Source organism: Nelusetta ayraudi, unplaced genomic scaffold, assembly GCF_046127955.1.
Source record: "Nelusetta ayraudi isolate G7.1 ecotype Tasmania unplaced genomic scaffold, CSIRO-AGI_Nayr_v1 ptg000131l, whole genome shotgun sequence".
NCBI classification, from domain to species: Eukaryota; Metazoa; Chordata; class Actinopteri; order Tetraodontiformes; family Monacanthidae; genus Nelusetta; species Nelusetta ayraudi.
Genome location: NW_027466181.1, coordinates 1,141,916 through 1,159,930, shown reverse-complemented (window position 1 = coordinate 1,159,930; position 18,015 = coordinate 1,141,916). Strand labels below are relative to the sequence as shown.

The 18,015-nt window shown below is 45.4% G+C and overlaps 1 protein-coding gene across 1 annotated transcript; it reads right to left on the bottom strand.

The window, feature by feature from the left end:
• Positions 1-491: 491 nt before the first annotated feature.
• Positions 492-9,592, bottom strand: LOC142904669 (CTP synthase 1-like). The gene is made up of 18 exons (XM_076050901.1): positions 9,407-9,592; positions 7,863-8,043; positions 7,524-7,694; positions 7,280-7,380; positions 5,920-6,036; positions 5,581-5,664; positions 5,334-5,414; positions 4,991-5,142; positions 4,741-4,873; positions 4,474-4,562; positions 4,055-4,149; positions 3,485-3,547; positions 3,297-3,340; positions 3,108-3,204; positions 2,977-3,032; positions 2,759-2,855; positions 2,475-2,619; positions 492-1,719 (listed from the first exon to the last, which is right to left on the bottom strand). The coding sequence occupies exons 2-18, from the start codon at positions 8,026-8,028 to the stop codon at positions 1,638-1,640; spliced, it is 1,773 nt and encodes a 590-aa protein (XP_075907016.1). The 5' UTR covers positions 8,029-8,043; positions 9,407-9,592; the 3' UTR covers positions 492-1,637.
• Positions 9,593-18,015: the final 8,423 nt, after the last annotated feature.

Here is an 18,015-nt window from a genome sequence, read left to right as displayed (position 1 = left end):
GGGTGGGGGGGGCAGAATGGGCCCAGAAATTTACTACTTCCTACACAATAGAACAAAGCTGCACTCAAAACTATTCTTCAGTGATCAATTCTACATCGTATCGTCTCACTTTAAATCTCCCAATTGCTCCATTTTTCAGTTGGAGTGCATCCTCTCTCCGTTTCTCCTATGGTAAAAGTTTGGTCAAGTAATTGTAATGAAGCGCAGCTGTTCCCTCTCAATGCCGATGTGTTGAGTGTGCAGCCACAAGGGTTCAGCAGGCTGGCCTGCTTCTTTTTTCTTTTGATAAATGTGAGCAGCAGCGCTTTCAAGAGCATTTAATGACGCTGAAAACACTGTGATCAAATACATTTGTTTGGGTTTATGGTATTTTTAAACAGCTGAAATGTGTGTGTGTGTGTGTGTGTGTGTGTGTGTGTGTGTGTGTGTGTGTGCGCCACTGCGAAAACAAAACAAAACAAAACAAAAAAAACAGTCATCTCAATGGCAGATTGTTAAGAGGAATAAAAATATTTATTTGGAATAAACACACTTCATAAACATGCATTTGAATTTCATAAATAGAAAATCTGTGGCATTTTCTTCCCCAAACAAACAAACAAACAAACACAACAGCAACAACAAACAGCTGTAAGGCATCTTTCGCACAGACTTGATATCAATCGAACAGGATTACAGGTAAATTATAACACCCCCCCCCCCTGCCCTTGTTTCTTTTAAATAAAATATATAAGAATAAAAGATTTGCTTTGCTGATTCAGCGAGAACCATTTACATTTTAAACACTCCATCCCCCCCGCAACTAATTTCACTGCGTTTTGATTGGCTAAACCGTCTGCGAGAAAGGGACCTAAAATGTGATCAAGGTCAAGTGATTCATCAGGTTTGCTGATTGCCATCAGGCAAGAAGTTCATTAAGAGCCTGATTACACGTCCTGCATACACTCCGTTTTAAAGACAATCCCATTAAATAGGTTGAATGAAACCTCTCTGTGAGAATGAAATACAAACACATAGTCGAAGAATGCAAACACAATGCAGTGCATCTTAATGCCTGAAAGGTTTGCAGCAAGCCAAGCGAGAGCGTTTTTTTTTTTTTTACACATGAAACTATACATTAAAACACTAAAATCAAAAATAAATTAAAACCTAACAATGGATATTTTATAAAGTGTATATGTTACGATTATGCCCAAGTTCATATGCACTGCTTTCAACATATTTTGGGTGACTGCTCCAACCAATAAGTGGACTTAAAGTTTTACACTCTGCGTGCACTGTGCGTGTGTGTGTGTGCGTGTACAGACCGAAGTGTCTCAGAACACATATCTTGTCCTAACAGGGCAAGACTCTCTATTCATGTTTTATCTCGTCGTCTCCTCCTTCCCGTCTGGAGTGTGTTTCGCAATATCATTTCCATAACAACGAGCACTTACTGCTGTAGTTTTCCCACAAAGTGTAAGAGATCCCATCACCTATGTATAGTCACTGAAGGGGGAAATTAAGTGTTCAGGGCTTACGTACAGATTCTCATCAGGCCAGTAGATGTGCGTTTTTTTTTTTGCAGCGTCTCTTACAAAAAAAAAAAAATGTAACCCGCGTGTTTACCTGACACGAACGCAACAGGTGCTTGTTTTTCAAGACAGAGACGGGAACTTGAGCTCGCAGATTTCTACGTCGGGAGAGCTGTCGCCGCTGCTGCAGCAGCTGTAAGTGTCCCTGCAGAGGAGAATAAAGTCATCAAATGAGTATTACAGCACTAATCCTTCACAGTGATTGCAGGTAGGATGATGACAAAGTGCCTCGGTAAACTGCCGCAGCGACGCCTTCAGGTCGTTAAATTTCTGTTACTCTGCGCAATAATGGAGGAGCCACGGTTTAGCACGCACAATATGGACTACAATGATCGCTGAATGGATGTCAGGAGGAAAAGCAAGAGGCGTTTTAGGTGATAACAGTCGGGGTGGGGGGGGGAGCAACAGTAAATGTGATTTGATTCAACTCTCTAAAGACGCACAGTTAAATGGAAATAAATGCAATTCACTGTTGCAATAAAAAACTAAAAATGATAAAATGCTGAACAGCTTTACCAAAGATATTAAAAAAATAAAAAACAAAACTGCTTAGGTGCTTTATATGAACACTACTAATAAAATAATATGGCAAAGATTTCATACAACTAAACAATGGCTTTTTCTGACATAAAAATAAACATAACTGACCACTTAATGGAAAATTTAGAATAACAGTACTACACACCGGTGAACTGAATCACATTCTCATCGTACACACATTAAAATGTATGCAATTAAGACTCCTGCACAACTGGATGCAACTTAATAACTTCCCACAGGGGCGCTGTAAACCCCTAATTGCATCGTTGAAGGATAACGGCCTGAGGTAATAAAGGAGGTCCCATGTTTCATCCTACACTAAATATGTCCGAGCCAGAGCGGTGGCGTGCGCGCTCGTACCGTGGCGAGAGCTGGCAGCCCTTGGCCAGGTAGCTCTGGAGCTTCCCGGCGGCGGCCAGCAGGAGGCCGAAGTACGGCGGCGAGGGTTTGATGGGCCTGGAGGTGAACTCCGGATGGAACTGCACGCCCACGAAGTAACAATGGTCTGAAACGAGAGTGGGGAGGCGAGTTAGCGGAGGGAAGGCCGCGCGTCCTCCCCAAGGCTCAGCCCAGAAAGGATCATAAAAGGCGCGCTGTATTTATTGCGTCGCATTCAAACGCTCGCAATGAACTTTGCCGCTCACCCTCCAGTTCAATAATCTCCATCCTCTCTCCTTCGACATCCTGGCCGGCAAACTGGAGACCGTTTTTCTCAAAGTCGGCCTTCATCTCAGGGTTCACCTGCGACAAGAAAACACTCCATCAGCGGCGGATCCCTTCAAGGTTTCCTCCCAGTTTTAAAGCACTATTGGATCCAATCACAGGGAGGTCACTCGTCCCGTTTTGTCGTCCTGCTCTCTACCTCGAATCTGTGTCTGTGCCTCTCGTCCACGTAGTCCACGTTCCCGTACAGCTTCTCTGCAGTGAGAAATCGCCGGACGTCAGAGGGCGAAAACCAGCGGGCGTCGTCGCTGGTGCGATGAGGATACTCACTCATTACGCTGTTCTTGGACCTGAAAATAGTTCTCCTCTTCCCCAGGCGCATCGTGCCGCCCATCTGCCCCGGGTTGTGCTCCGGCATTTCAATCACCTGTCGAGATCACACGGGGCGTTGACAGGGGTTCGGGCGGAGCGGCGGGATGATTTGATGGGAAATGAGCGTGGCTGAGAGAGATAACCTACCACCGGGTGCTTGGATTCCGGATTAAATTCGGTGGAGTTGGCATCTACGGAGAGATAGGGACAACTGAACTGAACGGTCGGGTGCGGCCGTCCTCACATCAGTTACATTAGGATGGTGCAGGATCACAGGTTCCCCCTCCCCCACCCCTTCCAGGGAGTGTCCTCGGCTGAACTGTGCAATTACCCACCTTCCCATCCTAGAACATTTCGGGCAAACTCGCACACCGCCAGTTGCATTCCCAAACACACCCCTGCGGAGAACAAGACCAACAGGATTGTTTGCATAATCAGAGCTATTTCTAGGACTTGTCAGCAAACAAGGTCTCGACGAGATCCCAAGTGTGCGCGAACCGCCGAGATGACTGTCTGCACATGGAAATGATTCACCCCCGTCTGGCTAACTATGAATATCTGAGCGTTCCTTCGTCAATTATCACCTCGACTCATGATACATTTGAGGTCGCCGCTCGAGCATTTTTTTTTTTTTTTTAAGTCTGAGTCGCCGGTGACCACTGCCTATCTGCAACCACACTTGTTCCTGAGGACAGGTTTTTAAAAACGTCTTTGCATAATTGCTTTAAATATGCAAAGGCTGCAGAGAGACTTGTGCCTCGTAATTAATTCCTCTCCTTTCGATCCAAAATACAGACTGGAGCTCTGCAAAAAGTCTTCCTCCTTCCTCAGCAGAATTGCCACTGCGAGGTTTGATTTGAGCAGATGACTTTATGACTCAGTCGGTGTGAGGCTGGAACTCTTACCGAGGAAAGGCTTATTTTGTTTCCTGGCCCAGTTAATGGCGAGAATCTTGCCCTCAGTTCCTCTCGTACCAAAACCTCCAGGAACCAACACGCCTCTGAGGGACAGAAGAAGTTATCAGCAAACTGGGTTACAGTCATGGACGCTCGAAAGCGTACGATGAAGAATCACTTTATATATTATTAGTATACACTGACATTTCCAAGTTAGGGAACCAGTATATTTTCAGGACATGAGGGACAATCTGCTCAGAATCCACTGACTGCTGGGTTGCGTGATGCTGATCAATGGCGGTGACGGCACTCTACTGCCACCATGTGGTATAACCGTGCGCAACTCTGCCACCGCGTACATCTTGAGAGTGACACATTTTCCGCACCGCCAGAAGCTGCTGGTGCTTTTCTGAGGTGGCTCTACTCACTCGGAGCTGCACAGTTTGTGCCAGGCCTCGTGATATTTCACTGGCTCCTCCTGCAGAGTCACAGGCTCCAAGTCCGCAGAGTCAATGTACTGCAAAACAGAGCAAACAGCACCGCTTGGAGTGAAATCAACCAACGTGGGAGCCAACGGGCCGAGTGCTGAACGAACACTGACATATGTGAAGTTCTATCTGCTTCCAAGGCCTCGTTAGTGCCTTGCTGTGAACAGGAATTAACAAAATCTTAAGAGTGTGATTTTTTTTTCATACCTTAACCTCCAGTTTGTGATTAATAGCCAGAGCAGAGTGCTCCAGGGCCTTGATGACGGAGGTGTAGGCGTCGGCCAGCTTTGTGTATTTTCCCACCAGGGCTATGGAGACGCGCTCCAGGAGACGATCAGAACTGTAAAAATCAACACAGTTCACAACAGTCACCTCATGCAGCTGTGTTGAGCAATTCAAACACCTGGTTTGCATTGGTTTCAATGCACTTTGCAGTTTACGTGATGCATTTTCTCACCGGTCAGCCATCTCCTTCCACTTGGAGAGCATCCGTCTCGGGCTCGTCTCCACCGGCAGGTTGAGTCGCTGACAGAAGTAGCTGACCACGCCCTGGTCCTCCAGCAGCAGGGGCACCCGGTACACTGTTGAGACGTCTTGGACACAAATGACCTGGAAAGATGTGCAAAAATGATGACGCAATCATGTCAACGCCGAATGTTGACCTTATTAAAACTAGCTTGCTAATCATGCATCTGTTTGGTTAAAAAATGTACTGTTAACACGACACTGAGCAACGACACAACTGCTGGACTGGTTGGTTCTGTTTTTATTATTATCTTGAAAAGAAAACTATTCCATACCTGTGTGGGTTCCACATGACAAAACATGGAGATTTTCTCCTTCACAGCTCTCTCCAGAGGCATGGAACAGCGGCACATAATCTGAGGGAACCAATGAACTTTTTTTTTAGCTTTACATACTTGACACCAGAACCGAAGAACAGGCGCCATGTGGCTTCCTTCTGCATTCAAAAAGGATTCATTGTTTTGTTTTTTATATCTGGGGTGCCAGAGGGGAACTTTGAGAACCATTTGTGATCCAACTCACCAGGTCCGGAGACAAGCCGAGCCCTCTGAGCTCCCGCACACTGCTCTGGGTCGGTTTGGTTTTCTGCTCTCCTGTAGTATTAGGCTAAAGAGACACAATCAAATTCAGCTGAGCAAAAGGAGGTGCGAGACCACGTCGTAAAAACACAATTCAAATCACATGACTCTCCCCGGTTCATTCCACATCATAATTACACGGTGCGCAGCTACATATCTTCCAAGGTTTGAAACAAATATGGTCAAAACATAATTTGAATGTTGCAATCCAGCAATTATCCTCCGCTGTGTGAAAGCTGGTAGACAATCAGAGACTTTGTCCAGAACGGGCAGAGAAGCATACCTGCGGTATGAGGCTGACATGGATGTTGCAAAAGTTCTCCTTCTTCACTTTGAACTGGAACTGCCTGAAGGCCTCGATGAAGGGCATGCTCTCAATGTCCCCGACTGTGCCTCCCAACTGTAGGCACAAAGCACAAGCTTAGGCAACAGCGAGGCTCACGTGCACGCACATGTCTGCTTCTCGGGACTTTACATAACGAGGGACAGACAGGGAGAGCAAACAGGTTTTTTGTTTTTTTTTGTGTCTTCTAAGAACTGCGTTTTTTTTCTTCTTCTGTTTTTTTAATTGACACAGAACCGTTGAAAAAGACAGAAGGGCTTCAGGCAATAATGGGACAATTACAAATGCTTTGACTGAGATACAAAGCCATGTAGTGACATTATAAAACTAGTCGGTACAATACATAAAACCTGTTTCATTTAAAGTTATCTTCAGCCATTCTTCTCATTTTCTTTTTTCATTCTATTCTAAAGCACATTTCCCAATGAAAGCTTCAAAAATACAATGTGCAACAGCAAAAAAAAAAATAGCTTTGAAAACATTGTCGAGAAAAGCTGCAATTTAAAGAACCTCCCTTTCAACAATTCGACCATTTCATGTACTGAACAAGTTGTCTGACAAACTGTAGAAGTTTTTTTTTTCTTAATATAAACCAGATGCTATTTCTCTAACCCCAGTGCAGGGTTACAGACAAGATGCATGTTTTGCCTAAAACTCAGGCAGCAGCAACAGCTCTTATAAAACACAAACAAGGAGGCTGCGTAAAGTTTTACACTGAAGTGGCCCTCGTCTTTCTAGACTCCGTGTCTAAAGCATTAACATTCCACATCAGCCGCAGACACTTGTTTGGAGAGGGACCGCTTCACTCGGTGGCAAAGTGGAATCCACTTCATTAAAATGCACAGCTGAGGTGAGTTAAGTCCTGAAATACCTAGGACTGCATGCTGGTAATGACAGGGCGATTACATAACCGCCTTAATTTGGATGCCAAAACAGTGTGGGTGAAGCGTGAAGGTGGAAGATTTGATGGCTGTTTGTGATGTTTCACGAGTACAAGGCAGGGCACAAGTTCCCGTCATTCCGCAGCTTTACAGAGTTCCTTCCAAGTGTGTACTTACTTTTGAAATTGAGACGATACAGACAACAATAGGAAGAGACTTATTTAGGAACTTTTAGCCATTATTAATAGGAGATGTCCAGGAAGTTTTCATGTTTTAGACAAACTAATGCTTTCTATAGCTACGTTTTCCGATTAGCTTCACCAACCACTTGCCTCCAATACCTGACCATACCTGCTATCGGTAAGACGGGAAATGAGCGAAGGAGGAGGGATGAGGCCCTTCTTTTTCTATCATCTTACCTCAATGATACAAACTTCAGGTTCGACCCCGTCATCGTCGACGGAGACTCTGGCTTGCTTCATCACCCACTCCTGGATGGCATCTGTGATGTGGGGCACCACTGACAACAGAACAACAGATACAAAAAGATCACTTAGAATCAACACAGCGCATTGGACACACATTACAGGCCAAAATATAAATACAAGAAAAGCAAATCAAATAGACAACGATGCTGGAGAGCTCAGCAACAGGCAGACTCACCCTGGACCGTCTTGCCCAGATAGTCTCCCTTCCTCTCCTTGTTGATGACCGACTGGTAGATCTTCCCAGTGGTGAGGTTGTTTTCTTTGGTTAGACGGATGTCCAGGAAACGCTCATAGTTCCCCAGGTCCAGATCTACCTCCCCACCATCATCAAGGACAAACACTTCACCTGCACGACGGATCAGACACCCACAACATGTGAGCAGGGGCGACCGGATCAACGCAATGTGAGCACTTTCACTGCATGACAAATATCTGTAGCAACTAAACGAGATGTAGATGGTAGGTGGTCCGCGACACAATAGCTCAATAAAGTTGTTAATGCGTTCATGCTCACCGTGCTCATAGGGTGAAAATGTGCCAGCGTCAATGTTGATGTACGGGTCGATTTTAATGGATGTAACATGAAGGCCACATGACTTGAGGATGGTTCCCAAGCTGCTTGCAATGATGCCTTTCCCAATGCCAGATATGACACCGCCAGTAACCAGGATGTACTTCATAGTGGCATCTAATGACTGGAATAACAAACAAACAAATGCACATCTGTCAAAAAACATTTTCTGCTGCTTGTGACACGAGCAAAATTCCGGGCTAAAAGAACAATCCAACGGTGCAAGTAAAAAAATAAAAAAAAACAACCTATTGCATACCACATCACATACCTGTCAAAAACATGTTTGGGCAGGGAAAGTACTATCAAACAAACAATAAATAGTCACCAAGGTAAAACACATTTTAAACACTCGCACTTAGTGTAATGTTACGTTAACAGCAAGCATTTTAATGAGTGAAAGTCCAATTATATCTCAATTAAAATGCTCTGAATTTGTATGATTCTTGTGGAAAATTCGTGGCAATTTTAGATTTGATTAAGGGAACTTATAAACTAAACATGCTACAATAATAAACATAGGTTCTTTTTTTTTAGCCGCCTAAAACTGGCGCCAGCTACTGACACTTTCAATAATGGGAATGCGGGTTAATCAGATTGAAACTGAAACCAGGTCACTTAATGACCCAGTTTAATTGTCATCTTAAAATTACAATACCAACTAAATGAATAAATACATTAGTAAAAAAAAAAATAATAATAATATAAAAATAAAATCACATAAACCGCTTGAAAACAGTTGAAAGAAACAAACAACATTCACAGAAGCTTAAAAACTAGGAGGCTTTCGCGAGGTGGTCCATCACCACATTTCCCTTTAGCCATTAACACACGACAAAATATGAATGACAGTTGACAGTCACCTATAACTTCGAAAGTGTCGCCACACGTAAAATCAATCAATCAATCAATCAAACAAGCAAACAAAAAACACGCGAGTGCGACTAAAAGGCGGGAAATTCTAGCCGAGCGCGCGCGCCCAAACGCACATCGCCCGAGGTTACGACATGTTGATTGTCTATGGGCCACTGACACCCAACAGCAAGGACGCCAAATTAGCTCCCATGTGAATAGTAGCGACTTAAAGCTCCATTAACGTCATGACATCGTTTTCTTACCCGGTTAGACAACTGACAGAGTCTCCCAACTAACCTGCTCTTCGAGACCAATCGCCTGACTAACCTTTCAGTTGTCCATGAAATAAAAACATTCATTTTGTTCGCAGTCTGCCTAATTAGCAAGAGTCACACACACACACACACACACACACACACACACACACACACACACACACACACACACACACACACACACACACACACACACACACACACACACACACACACACACACACAAGGAGCGCAAACGTCTCAAACGAGAACCGCATGGTCCGACTAAAGTGGATTCGAAGGGAGTTGACAAAAAGTAATTAGACACTCTGCTAAGTTGGCGACGATCATTTGTGCACACACCAGCATAAAACAGACCTGTCTGCTTAGGAGAAACGACGGCCGATCGGGTCCTGTGCTCTTGCTGTCCCAGATCGAGTTTCATCCAGTCCTGGAGAACCACAGCGAGCACGTGTAGCAGAACCTGACCGACAGATCCACCTCGCTGTCAAGCGGGTGTGTTGTGCTTCCGTCCTTCGCCTGTGACGTTTTGGCCTTTTGGAGCCCTGCTCGCGGTCTGTCAGGCAGGCGCCGCGCGGGGCGCCTCGCCACCGCCCACAAGGCAGCCACCAATCAGCGGCGCGAGTCCACGGCACGGGATCTCACGTAGTCTCGCGAGAACCTGAAACCCGCGCGGCAATTACGCCTCGCTCGCCCTGGACCGTGACGTCAAACGTGTGTGAACGTGAAAGGAGGACGTGATCAAGGTCAGTGATTTTAGTAGACCGCCAAGCAGCGCCTGAAGAAATAAGTGGAGAAACAATAAAAAATAAATGATAAAAAAAAAAAGAAACGTTTTATTCAGATCATCCCGGGACGGTTTTGTCACATCTATTGGCTGAATTTCCCGATTATATTTTAAAGTGTTACCCTACGTTAGTCTTTGTACTTGTAATGGCAATTTCCTATTATTCCATAACACCTGCAGTCGAAACCAATTCCACTCTTGCCATTACGTGCACAGTTAGGAGTGTTTTCTTTACGCAGACTTTGAGACAGAAGGTCCTGTCCATTCTTGTGGGTTTGGCTTTCTTTCTTTCTTTCTTTCTTTCTTTCTTTCTTTCTTTCTTTCTTTCTTTCTTAACAAAGACCATAAAACAAAACAAAACAAAAAGACACTCTTTGTCCGAACTCAAGCTTCCTGCCTCAGGTCTGGTGCAAACCTAAGTGCTCGCCCACCTCATGTGCTCCACCCCTTCTTCTCGCCTATGCCCAACATATGTGCTTTTCCCAACTGCTGTCACCAAAAATGCAGCGTCAAATATAATTATGAACACTTAAGTCTAAATAACAAAAAGACAAAAACGTGCCAACACTAAATAAAAACCGCTGCTAAAGTGTCGTTTGTTATAAGGCAACAAAAAACTAATTGACTTGCCAAGCTTTTCATTCTAAATTTCACAACGGTATTTAATTTAAAATTGTATTAACATAATCGATGCATGAGTAATCGTATAGAAATAAGAAGCGCCTGGTAGCATTTCATTTATGTTCTTATTTGTTTATATTGGTCTGTGTTTTCTTATGTCCCTTTCCCTGTGCTGTTCCATGGTAAATACTGTTTGTGTGTGAAAAGACTTTGCCGTCTTGTGGGAACCTGTATAATTATGGGCGCTAAAATTGCAATTACAATCGGATAAGTTGTGCACTGAAATTTTGATGACGCCCATCTCTGTGAGCTGCCAGCCACACGTCAGTCAGTCAGCCTCACCACTAGGTGGCACAAGTGTTTTGTGTTGCAATGTTGTGAGCCTTTCCTGGCTCTATTTGTACTTCACTCAAGCAGAAACCTGTAAACAAACAAAGAGAACAATCATTTTATGGAAATGAGAAAGCGAAACAGTCAGAAAGATCTTCCCGTTGCGATAAACGCCTGCACAAGTTAGTCGCCACAAAAGCAGCGCGACTATTCTGCCAACACCCCCATTTCATCTAATATTACCACTTGCCCTGAGATATTAAAGTTTTCCTTCACGTCTTGGCTGCCGCGCTGCTCCACTTTTGCGGTGGCTAATGAGAGTGCTGATTCTAATTCCTCTCCGTCCAAGATCTTGATCTAATTAAAGTCCTCATCCCTGCCACCTCATTTTCATAAGCTGTTCCCTTCAATTACATCTGACAAGTGAGCACAGACACATATTAACCTCTCGCGTCAAGAGGTGCCGTGTGCTCCCCCCTTATCTTTCAGCCATCTCCAAATGACAACGGGCAGTGAAAATCAAAGGGGATTCGTCTCAATCTAACACAACATTTCCTGTAGAACGATGCCAGTTTTTTTGTTTTGTTGTTGTTGATTGTTTTTTTTGTTTTTTTACATACACAGCTTCCCAATGTTCTGCCACAGATGGCAAGATAACGTCTTGTCTCAGTGCCACGTTGTGTCACATGCACCGCTGCTGTTAACGTGGTCATGTGATCAAACAGCACTGGACTGTTTTGTGTCCTCCTCCTCTGCCATCGGTCCCCGATCTAAAACCCTGCGGCCGGCAGCAGTCCATCAGTTCCGTCTCCCTCATCTGGACGCCAGATTAATTACACAAACACACCGCTGACCATCGGCCAAGTCACATGCCCTGATACACTTTCGAGAAGCGCCGGAGTCTGTAGCTACAGGTTTCTTACTCCTCTTCCGCGCGGCAAAACCAATCAGGGCTAAAAGGCTTTGCAACAGATGAGCCAATGTGGGAATGTCACAGCAGAAGCCGGAGTCGAAATCTCTGCAGTGCTGCAAGCTGGAGGTGGGGGAAAAAAATGAATGAGCACATTCAGTCAATCAAACATAGCGCCACTCACACCACATCGCCCCAAGTAAACACACAGATTTTTCTTTTTTTTTGCCAATGCCCTAAAGAAAAAAAAGCTGTTACATTCAATAATTCATTTACGTCCGTCTCCCAACTGAAAGCCCATTGGAAGCCGGTTAGGTTGCGCTTCATGCTGACAGCGGCTTCCCCAACCCTCCGCCATGAGAAGTGATAGCACCGGGGTCAAATGTCACAAGTTGCTTTGAGTCTCCCAGGCCCGCGCTGGGCTGCGGTGCGTCCACTCCCCGGCCCCGCAGAGACACACAAACCAAAACAGTAGCCTGCCCTGCGCACCCGCCCCTCCCGGCGCAGACGCACACATTATTTATGAATGGGAGTGACGCTCCCTCGCGCGCTCCCTCCTGTCCCGTTGCACTTTTGGAATGCTACAGGCCGATCGATGGAAGCCAGGGGAACACAGATGGCTCTTAAGGCACGAAGCGGTGCGCAAGCCGCTCAGAGGAAAAGTGAGTGCCTGGGCAATTAGTGTCATTATGGCCGCTCATGCGCTTGGTGGGCTGGATAAACAGTAGCTGCGGTGGCAAATGGTTAGGTGTGTGTGTGTATGTGTTTGCATGTGTGTGTGTCTGTGTGTGTGTGTGTGTGTGTGTAGGGGGAAAAAAACCCACCACAATTTAACAGTTTTAACCAGATGATGGATTGTGTGCACACTCTTCCTCTTGACCAGCGATATCACGGGCGGCTGTGCAGGACATTACAGCTAAACACATTTACAAATATACCCGATCGTTTAAAAAAGAACATCACAAAATAGTGTTTGTCACGCATCGCGACGGGTCAATGTGCTAATGTGTAGTTGTGTTGCATATGGACAAACAGGACAAAATGTGCAATAAAGTGAACTATTTGTTTTCCAAGCATACACACTGACTGCCCACTCACCTATTTTATTATGCGGCTGTGCAAAAACCCAAAAAACAGAAAAACCAAACACACAAACGAGGCATTTATTTACAAGCAGTTATTTCCCAGGAACAAAATATTTGAGCAAATGTTCCATTCTAGGGGCACAGCGCTCTCAAGATTTAGCTCCACATGTATGCGTAACACCTGACCTTCGACAAGTTGGAATCCTAAATGAAGGGATGCAGCGGTAACCGCCCCCCCCCCCCAATTGGTCATGTTCAACGCGATCGCATCAAGTCTTCAACCTTGATTGACACGTTCTCCACACTGAACAGCGGCGCAGACAGTTTGGCCGAGGGGGAGCGGTGGGGGTGGTCGGTTTCTCAAACAGGTTTCGACTGTCTGTTTTGTAGCCCGAGTGAAGCTGACACCAGAAATAGCCGCCCAGAAAACAAATTTGGTCTCTCTGGCCACAAACAAGAGAGGAAACAAGCTGGGCAAAACAAAAGACAGCATGGTCACGTCAGACTCTTTGCAGAAGAACACGAAAATCCCATTGTTAAATGACTTATTAATCATTATTAAAAGACTTAATGCCTTTTATATGCAATGCTCTTCATGCAACTGCATTTCCCACATTGAGAGAAAAAAAAACAGCTGCATTCCTCGCACATATTTATAGACGTTGGCTGCTTGCGCCCTTCCTGCTTGGTTTCATACACGAAGGTGCTGTTCTTTGTCTCTCCTCATGTTTTTGTCTCCCTTTCAGCTGCCAAGTCGGACTCTACAGATGTCAGTCAAAAAACAAAACAAACCCAAAAGGAGAAAAACAAAAAAAAAACGGAGATACTCCTGCAGAGGAAAAAGCAGCAAATTCTCACATTTTAAAAACCTGCGATGGGAAATATGACTGCTCGAGTCAGTTTGACCACAAACAGTTACACGTTTGTTCATTTTTTCCACCCAGATCTCAGATTGCTATGGTCCTCTTACTTGATTGTCTTTACGCTGGATCCTGCTTAGGATACATTCATAACCTTGTTTGTGTGTGTCCTCACCCCTGTGTGGGAGGGTGGCATGCACAATTTCCTTCTGGTGGCTCAAGCCACAAGTTATTGAGAAACAAATGTCAGTTGGAGGGCGTTGTCAGTGTGGTGTCTGCGCTGAGAGATGGTCCTGCGTATGCTGCTTGCTGTGAAATTGTAAAATAAAAAAATTAAAGGAGGAAATAAAGACAGAAAGAAAGAAACTAGCAAGCAAGACATTCAGTAAGATGACAGTTGGAGCGTCTCATATAGTAAACTGCAAATTGCATACTTTTTCCTTTCATAAAATATTTGGATTTTTAGTGCAACAGTGAGAGAAGAGCAGTTATTATTCAAAATTGTCTTAAAATTGAACATGCAACAATGAAGTCTTCACTCCACGGTGGCGATAGATGGAGGGACCGGCAAAATGACGTTAGCTTGGTCGCTAACATCGAAAACGGCTTACTAGCTAACATACTCCTGTACACATCTAGATTTGCTGGAATTAACGCTGGGCTCTGGGGTTTGTGTGAATTTGGCTTGTGTGATAAAACTGTCATTGTCATTGTCCACGTTTATTTAAACAACAGTGTAAACAAGATGCCTAGATGATATAACATGGGGGAGGGGTGGCTTTGAATCCAGGCCTGGTGCGCCACTACACTGTCATCTGTGTTCTCTCGCAACGCACGTGTGGAGACCAGCATATCCCATGATCCTTGGCTATAATCCAGGCCCGACTCCTCGCATGTGGCCTTATTGCTTCTGTTCCACTCTGCCTGCACTTTTCCCTAGCTAAGCCTCCTGCGCTCCTACAACCCATAATACACTCTTATGTCATCCCTTTCTTTCTGGAGGGACCCTTTTCTTGTCCCGCAGCCTGTTGCCGGGTCGAACTTGTTTTGCAGGATGTGGAACTCACACAGGTATAAATGTAAAACTAGGCAAAGGGAAAGTGAATCAGACAGGAATTGACATTTTATAACAGCCAGCCACATTTAGGTGCTTGGTTACAGAGGAGCAGCCGATTATGTAATGCCTCAGAGAGAGCAAAAGGTTTTAGTTTAGGAAACACTTAGAAATTGATTTAATTGGCTCTCTGAAGAAATCAAAATTCTTGAGCAAAACATCACATTTTAGTTTAAGAACGCGTCCATGCACGAGCGCTAACTAGCGTAACAGCATTCTTTTTTTTCTTTTTTTTTAAGGAAAAGCCTGAAAATAACATTTCAGGGAAAGGGCCCTTAAAATCTAATTTCTCTCACATGCCGACGCTGCCACAATCACGCTGTTATTAAGATGCACAACGCCTGCACGCTACAATAATATAGAGACGGTGGGGCGGCTTTGTTTTTTTTTGTATACGGGAAGACAGAGGGGTGATGCTGCCCGAACTTTGAGGGAAAAACAAGGTCACGGCTCATCTTCATAAAGGTAAACACTGGGCCTCTGCCACATTAATAAAAAAAACCAATAACCCTTGTTTTTCTTTTCTCTCCTCCCTGCCCTACAGCTCCAGACATCTCCGTTTGGAGGCGACCCTCCGTCTCGACGGGGAGGGAGGCTTGATTAATTTAAAACGCGTGTGCTCCTCTATCTTCACCGCCGACACCCCCCCCATCTCCTCAGGAGGAGGACGCGGCTGCTCAATTGGAGCGCCGGTGGAGCATCACGTCAGAGGGGCTCATTTATCACGACGTGTGCTCCGCCGCGAATAATATCCGAAACGTGAACAACAAGCCCAACCACTCAGGGTTCCGGCCTTTGACCGCATGCCGCTATCAGACACATGTTCTGTGACGTCTTTCCGGGGGTCGAGGCGGTGATTAATACCATGCAGCCGGAGCGAAGAGACAGGGACTCTTTGTTTTTTCCTGAATGAAAGCACAGCGCGGTGTTATCTTTTGATCAGCAGCACACATTTAGAAGGTAAGAAATAAACAAAGATGAAAGCAGGTTGCCGCCGCGACAAAAGTGCCTCGTGGGGTTTTGGATTCGCACCGGCTCGATGCGGCTTGGTTCCGATGGCCTCGCTCGCTCTTTTTTTTTTTTTTTGCGAAATTCAAAAGTGTCACCCGTGTTTGTCAGCCGTCGTGACAGAATGCGCAATACCTCAGTCATCTCACACACACACACACACACATAAACACACTGTGCGAGCGGGGACGGCGTGGAGGAGACGCTCTCCCAGTGCCATGTGACCGCGTGCATGAGCACTTCAGACCACATGTCACTCCTCCAGTCAGATGTTATGGCTCCGCGAAACAAGCGCTCCTTTTTTATCGCAACACAGATGGTCAATTTCTGTAACGTGTCTCTCTCCCCCCCGCCCTCCCGACGCTGTGAAGAGCGTTCACCGTATTTAAACCTGCAGCTGTGAAGCTGTTGAGAGCTGAAGAAGGTGATGACGCTCGGCGGGTTGAAGTCTGGCCATGTGGAGGCTCCTTCCCGTCCTTTCTCCCACTGCCATGTTGTCGCTTATTTCTTGGATCAAACAAAAAAGTTTTTTTTAATTTTTTTTTTTGTTGATTTGTTTTAAATGAATGTTCTTGAGTATGTCTCTAATCCCAACCATCCTTCTATAACTTCTGATTTAAAGAAAAAACCCAGCAAGATAACAACATGGCATCCTCCTGCTTTTACCAGGCCAGTAGAGGCGTTCAAGTGATCTATGCTGTATTAGCAAAAAAACAGAAAAAAACAAAACAAATTACAAGAAAACACTGGTTTGAAGTTGAGTTTCCTGGGAATCAGATAAACATGCAACACCCGCGACCATGTGGCCACATTCTCAGTCAGAACGTGCGTGTGTTTTGTTTTTGAAGTGTGTTTCCTGGCAAAAAAAAAACAAAAAACAAAAAGTGATGACTTGTCATAGCTGCTGTTCGACACTTGGCTGGAAGTCTTTCAAGCCCCTCCCCCTCCACCACCACAGCCAATCATCTACCTCCATGTAATACCCTCCGATCCTCTGCGTCCTCACACCAACCAAACTTCACGTCCTCACTCACGACATCCATAAATCTCCTCGGCCACTTTCCAACCACAGGATCCTTCTTCTGATGTATTCACTCTCCCTTCGCTCTACACGTCCAAACCACCTCAGCCTGGCCTCTCTGGCTTCATCTCCAAAACATCTAACAAGCCTCTGATGTCCTCAGTTCGGATTCTCTCCATCCTGGTGGCTCCCGAAAGGAAGCTCAACATTTTAGCCTCTGCAGCCTCCAGCTCTGCCTCCCGTCTTTTCCTCTGTGCCTCTGTCTAGGCAGGAAGTGTGAAGTGAATATATCTGTGCTTTTACACTTAAAACGAACCAGACAACTGAGGTCAATGATGGTGAAACTGGATGAAAACGCTGATGATGTGATAATTTAAGTCTCCCAAAACAGTCTTTTGGTTCATTTTCAGCCTCCCCCCCAAAAACACTGATGTTGCCGCTTCAGCATCAGCGTGCTTTTAATATCTTAATAGCTGCACTGACTGTTGGTCCTCGCTTGAGTGAATTCAATGGAACCTTCCTGATCACATCACCTGCAGACGTGTCGGCCGCAGATGCTTTATCAGCCTCCGTCTCCACCTCGGTACCTCACACACATTTGCCACTTGATTACCTTTCGTAAACAGGCGACGGTGTTGCGTAGTTGACTGTGTCCCAATTTTCGACCCCTGCATCAATAGAGGTTCTGTGTACGTCCTGGACCCCCGCTGAGAAGCCTTCACAACGGGGGAGCGGCGGGAGCGGGGACAATGGCCGACTTGATTTGGAGGACACATCGCCTGGGATCACATGTATGAAGGAATGCAAGAACATGACCCGGGCAGAACTGATGCGGTTTGCTACTTGTGAATTGCTAACTGTTCAGTAACAGGCCTGTATGTAACACCACCAGACCAGAGGTTCATCAAGGTCCGCCATGAGACTTTAATGAGTGAGCGCACACATAAAAGGCTGAATGTGCTGCTTGTTGTCTGTTGCGCGCCGAGCGCGAGAGACAAAAAGCCATTGAGCGAGATTTCTGTTCTCTTTATTCATTCTCTGCGGTGGAGAGAAAGGAAGAAAAAAAAAAAAAATTTCATGTGCCTCTTCCTGCGTGCACTTTCGACATGGTGTGCAGCTACAACAGCACCCACTTATAGCCTCATTTTTTTCCTTTTTTTTTTTGCTGAGCGACATTCCTGCCAGTCCGAGTGCAGGGTAAACAAGATTGTTACTGCACACAGTCCTTCT

Coding starts and splice junctions, on each gene's coding strand:
- LOC142904669 (XM_076050901.1), bottom strand. CDS start 8,028: ATGAAGTACATCCTGGTTACTGGCGGTGTCATATCTGGCATTGGGAAA. Junction 3,033..3,107: donor GTCCAAGAACAGCGTAATGA/GTGAGTATCCTC, acceptor TTCTCACTGCAG/AGAAGCTGTACGGGAACGTG. Junction 1,720..2,474: donor GGCTGCCAGCTCTCGCCACG/GTACGAGCGCGC, acceptor TCTCCTCTGCAG/GGACACTTACAGCTGCTGCA.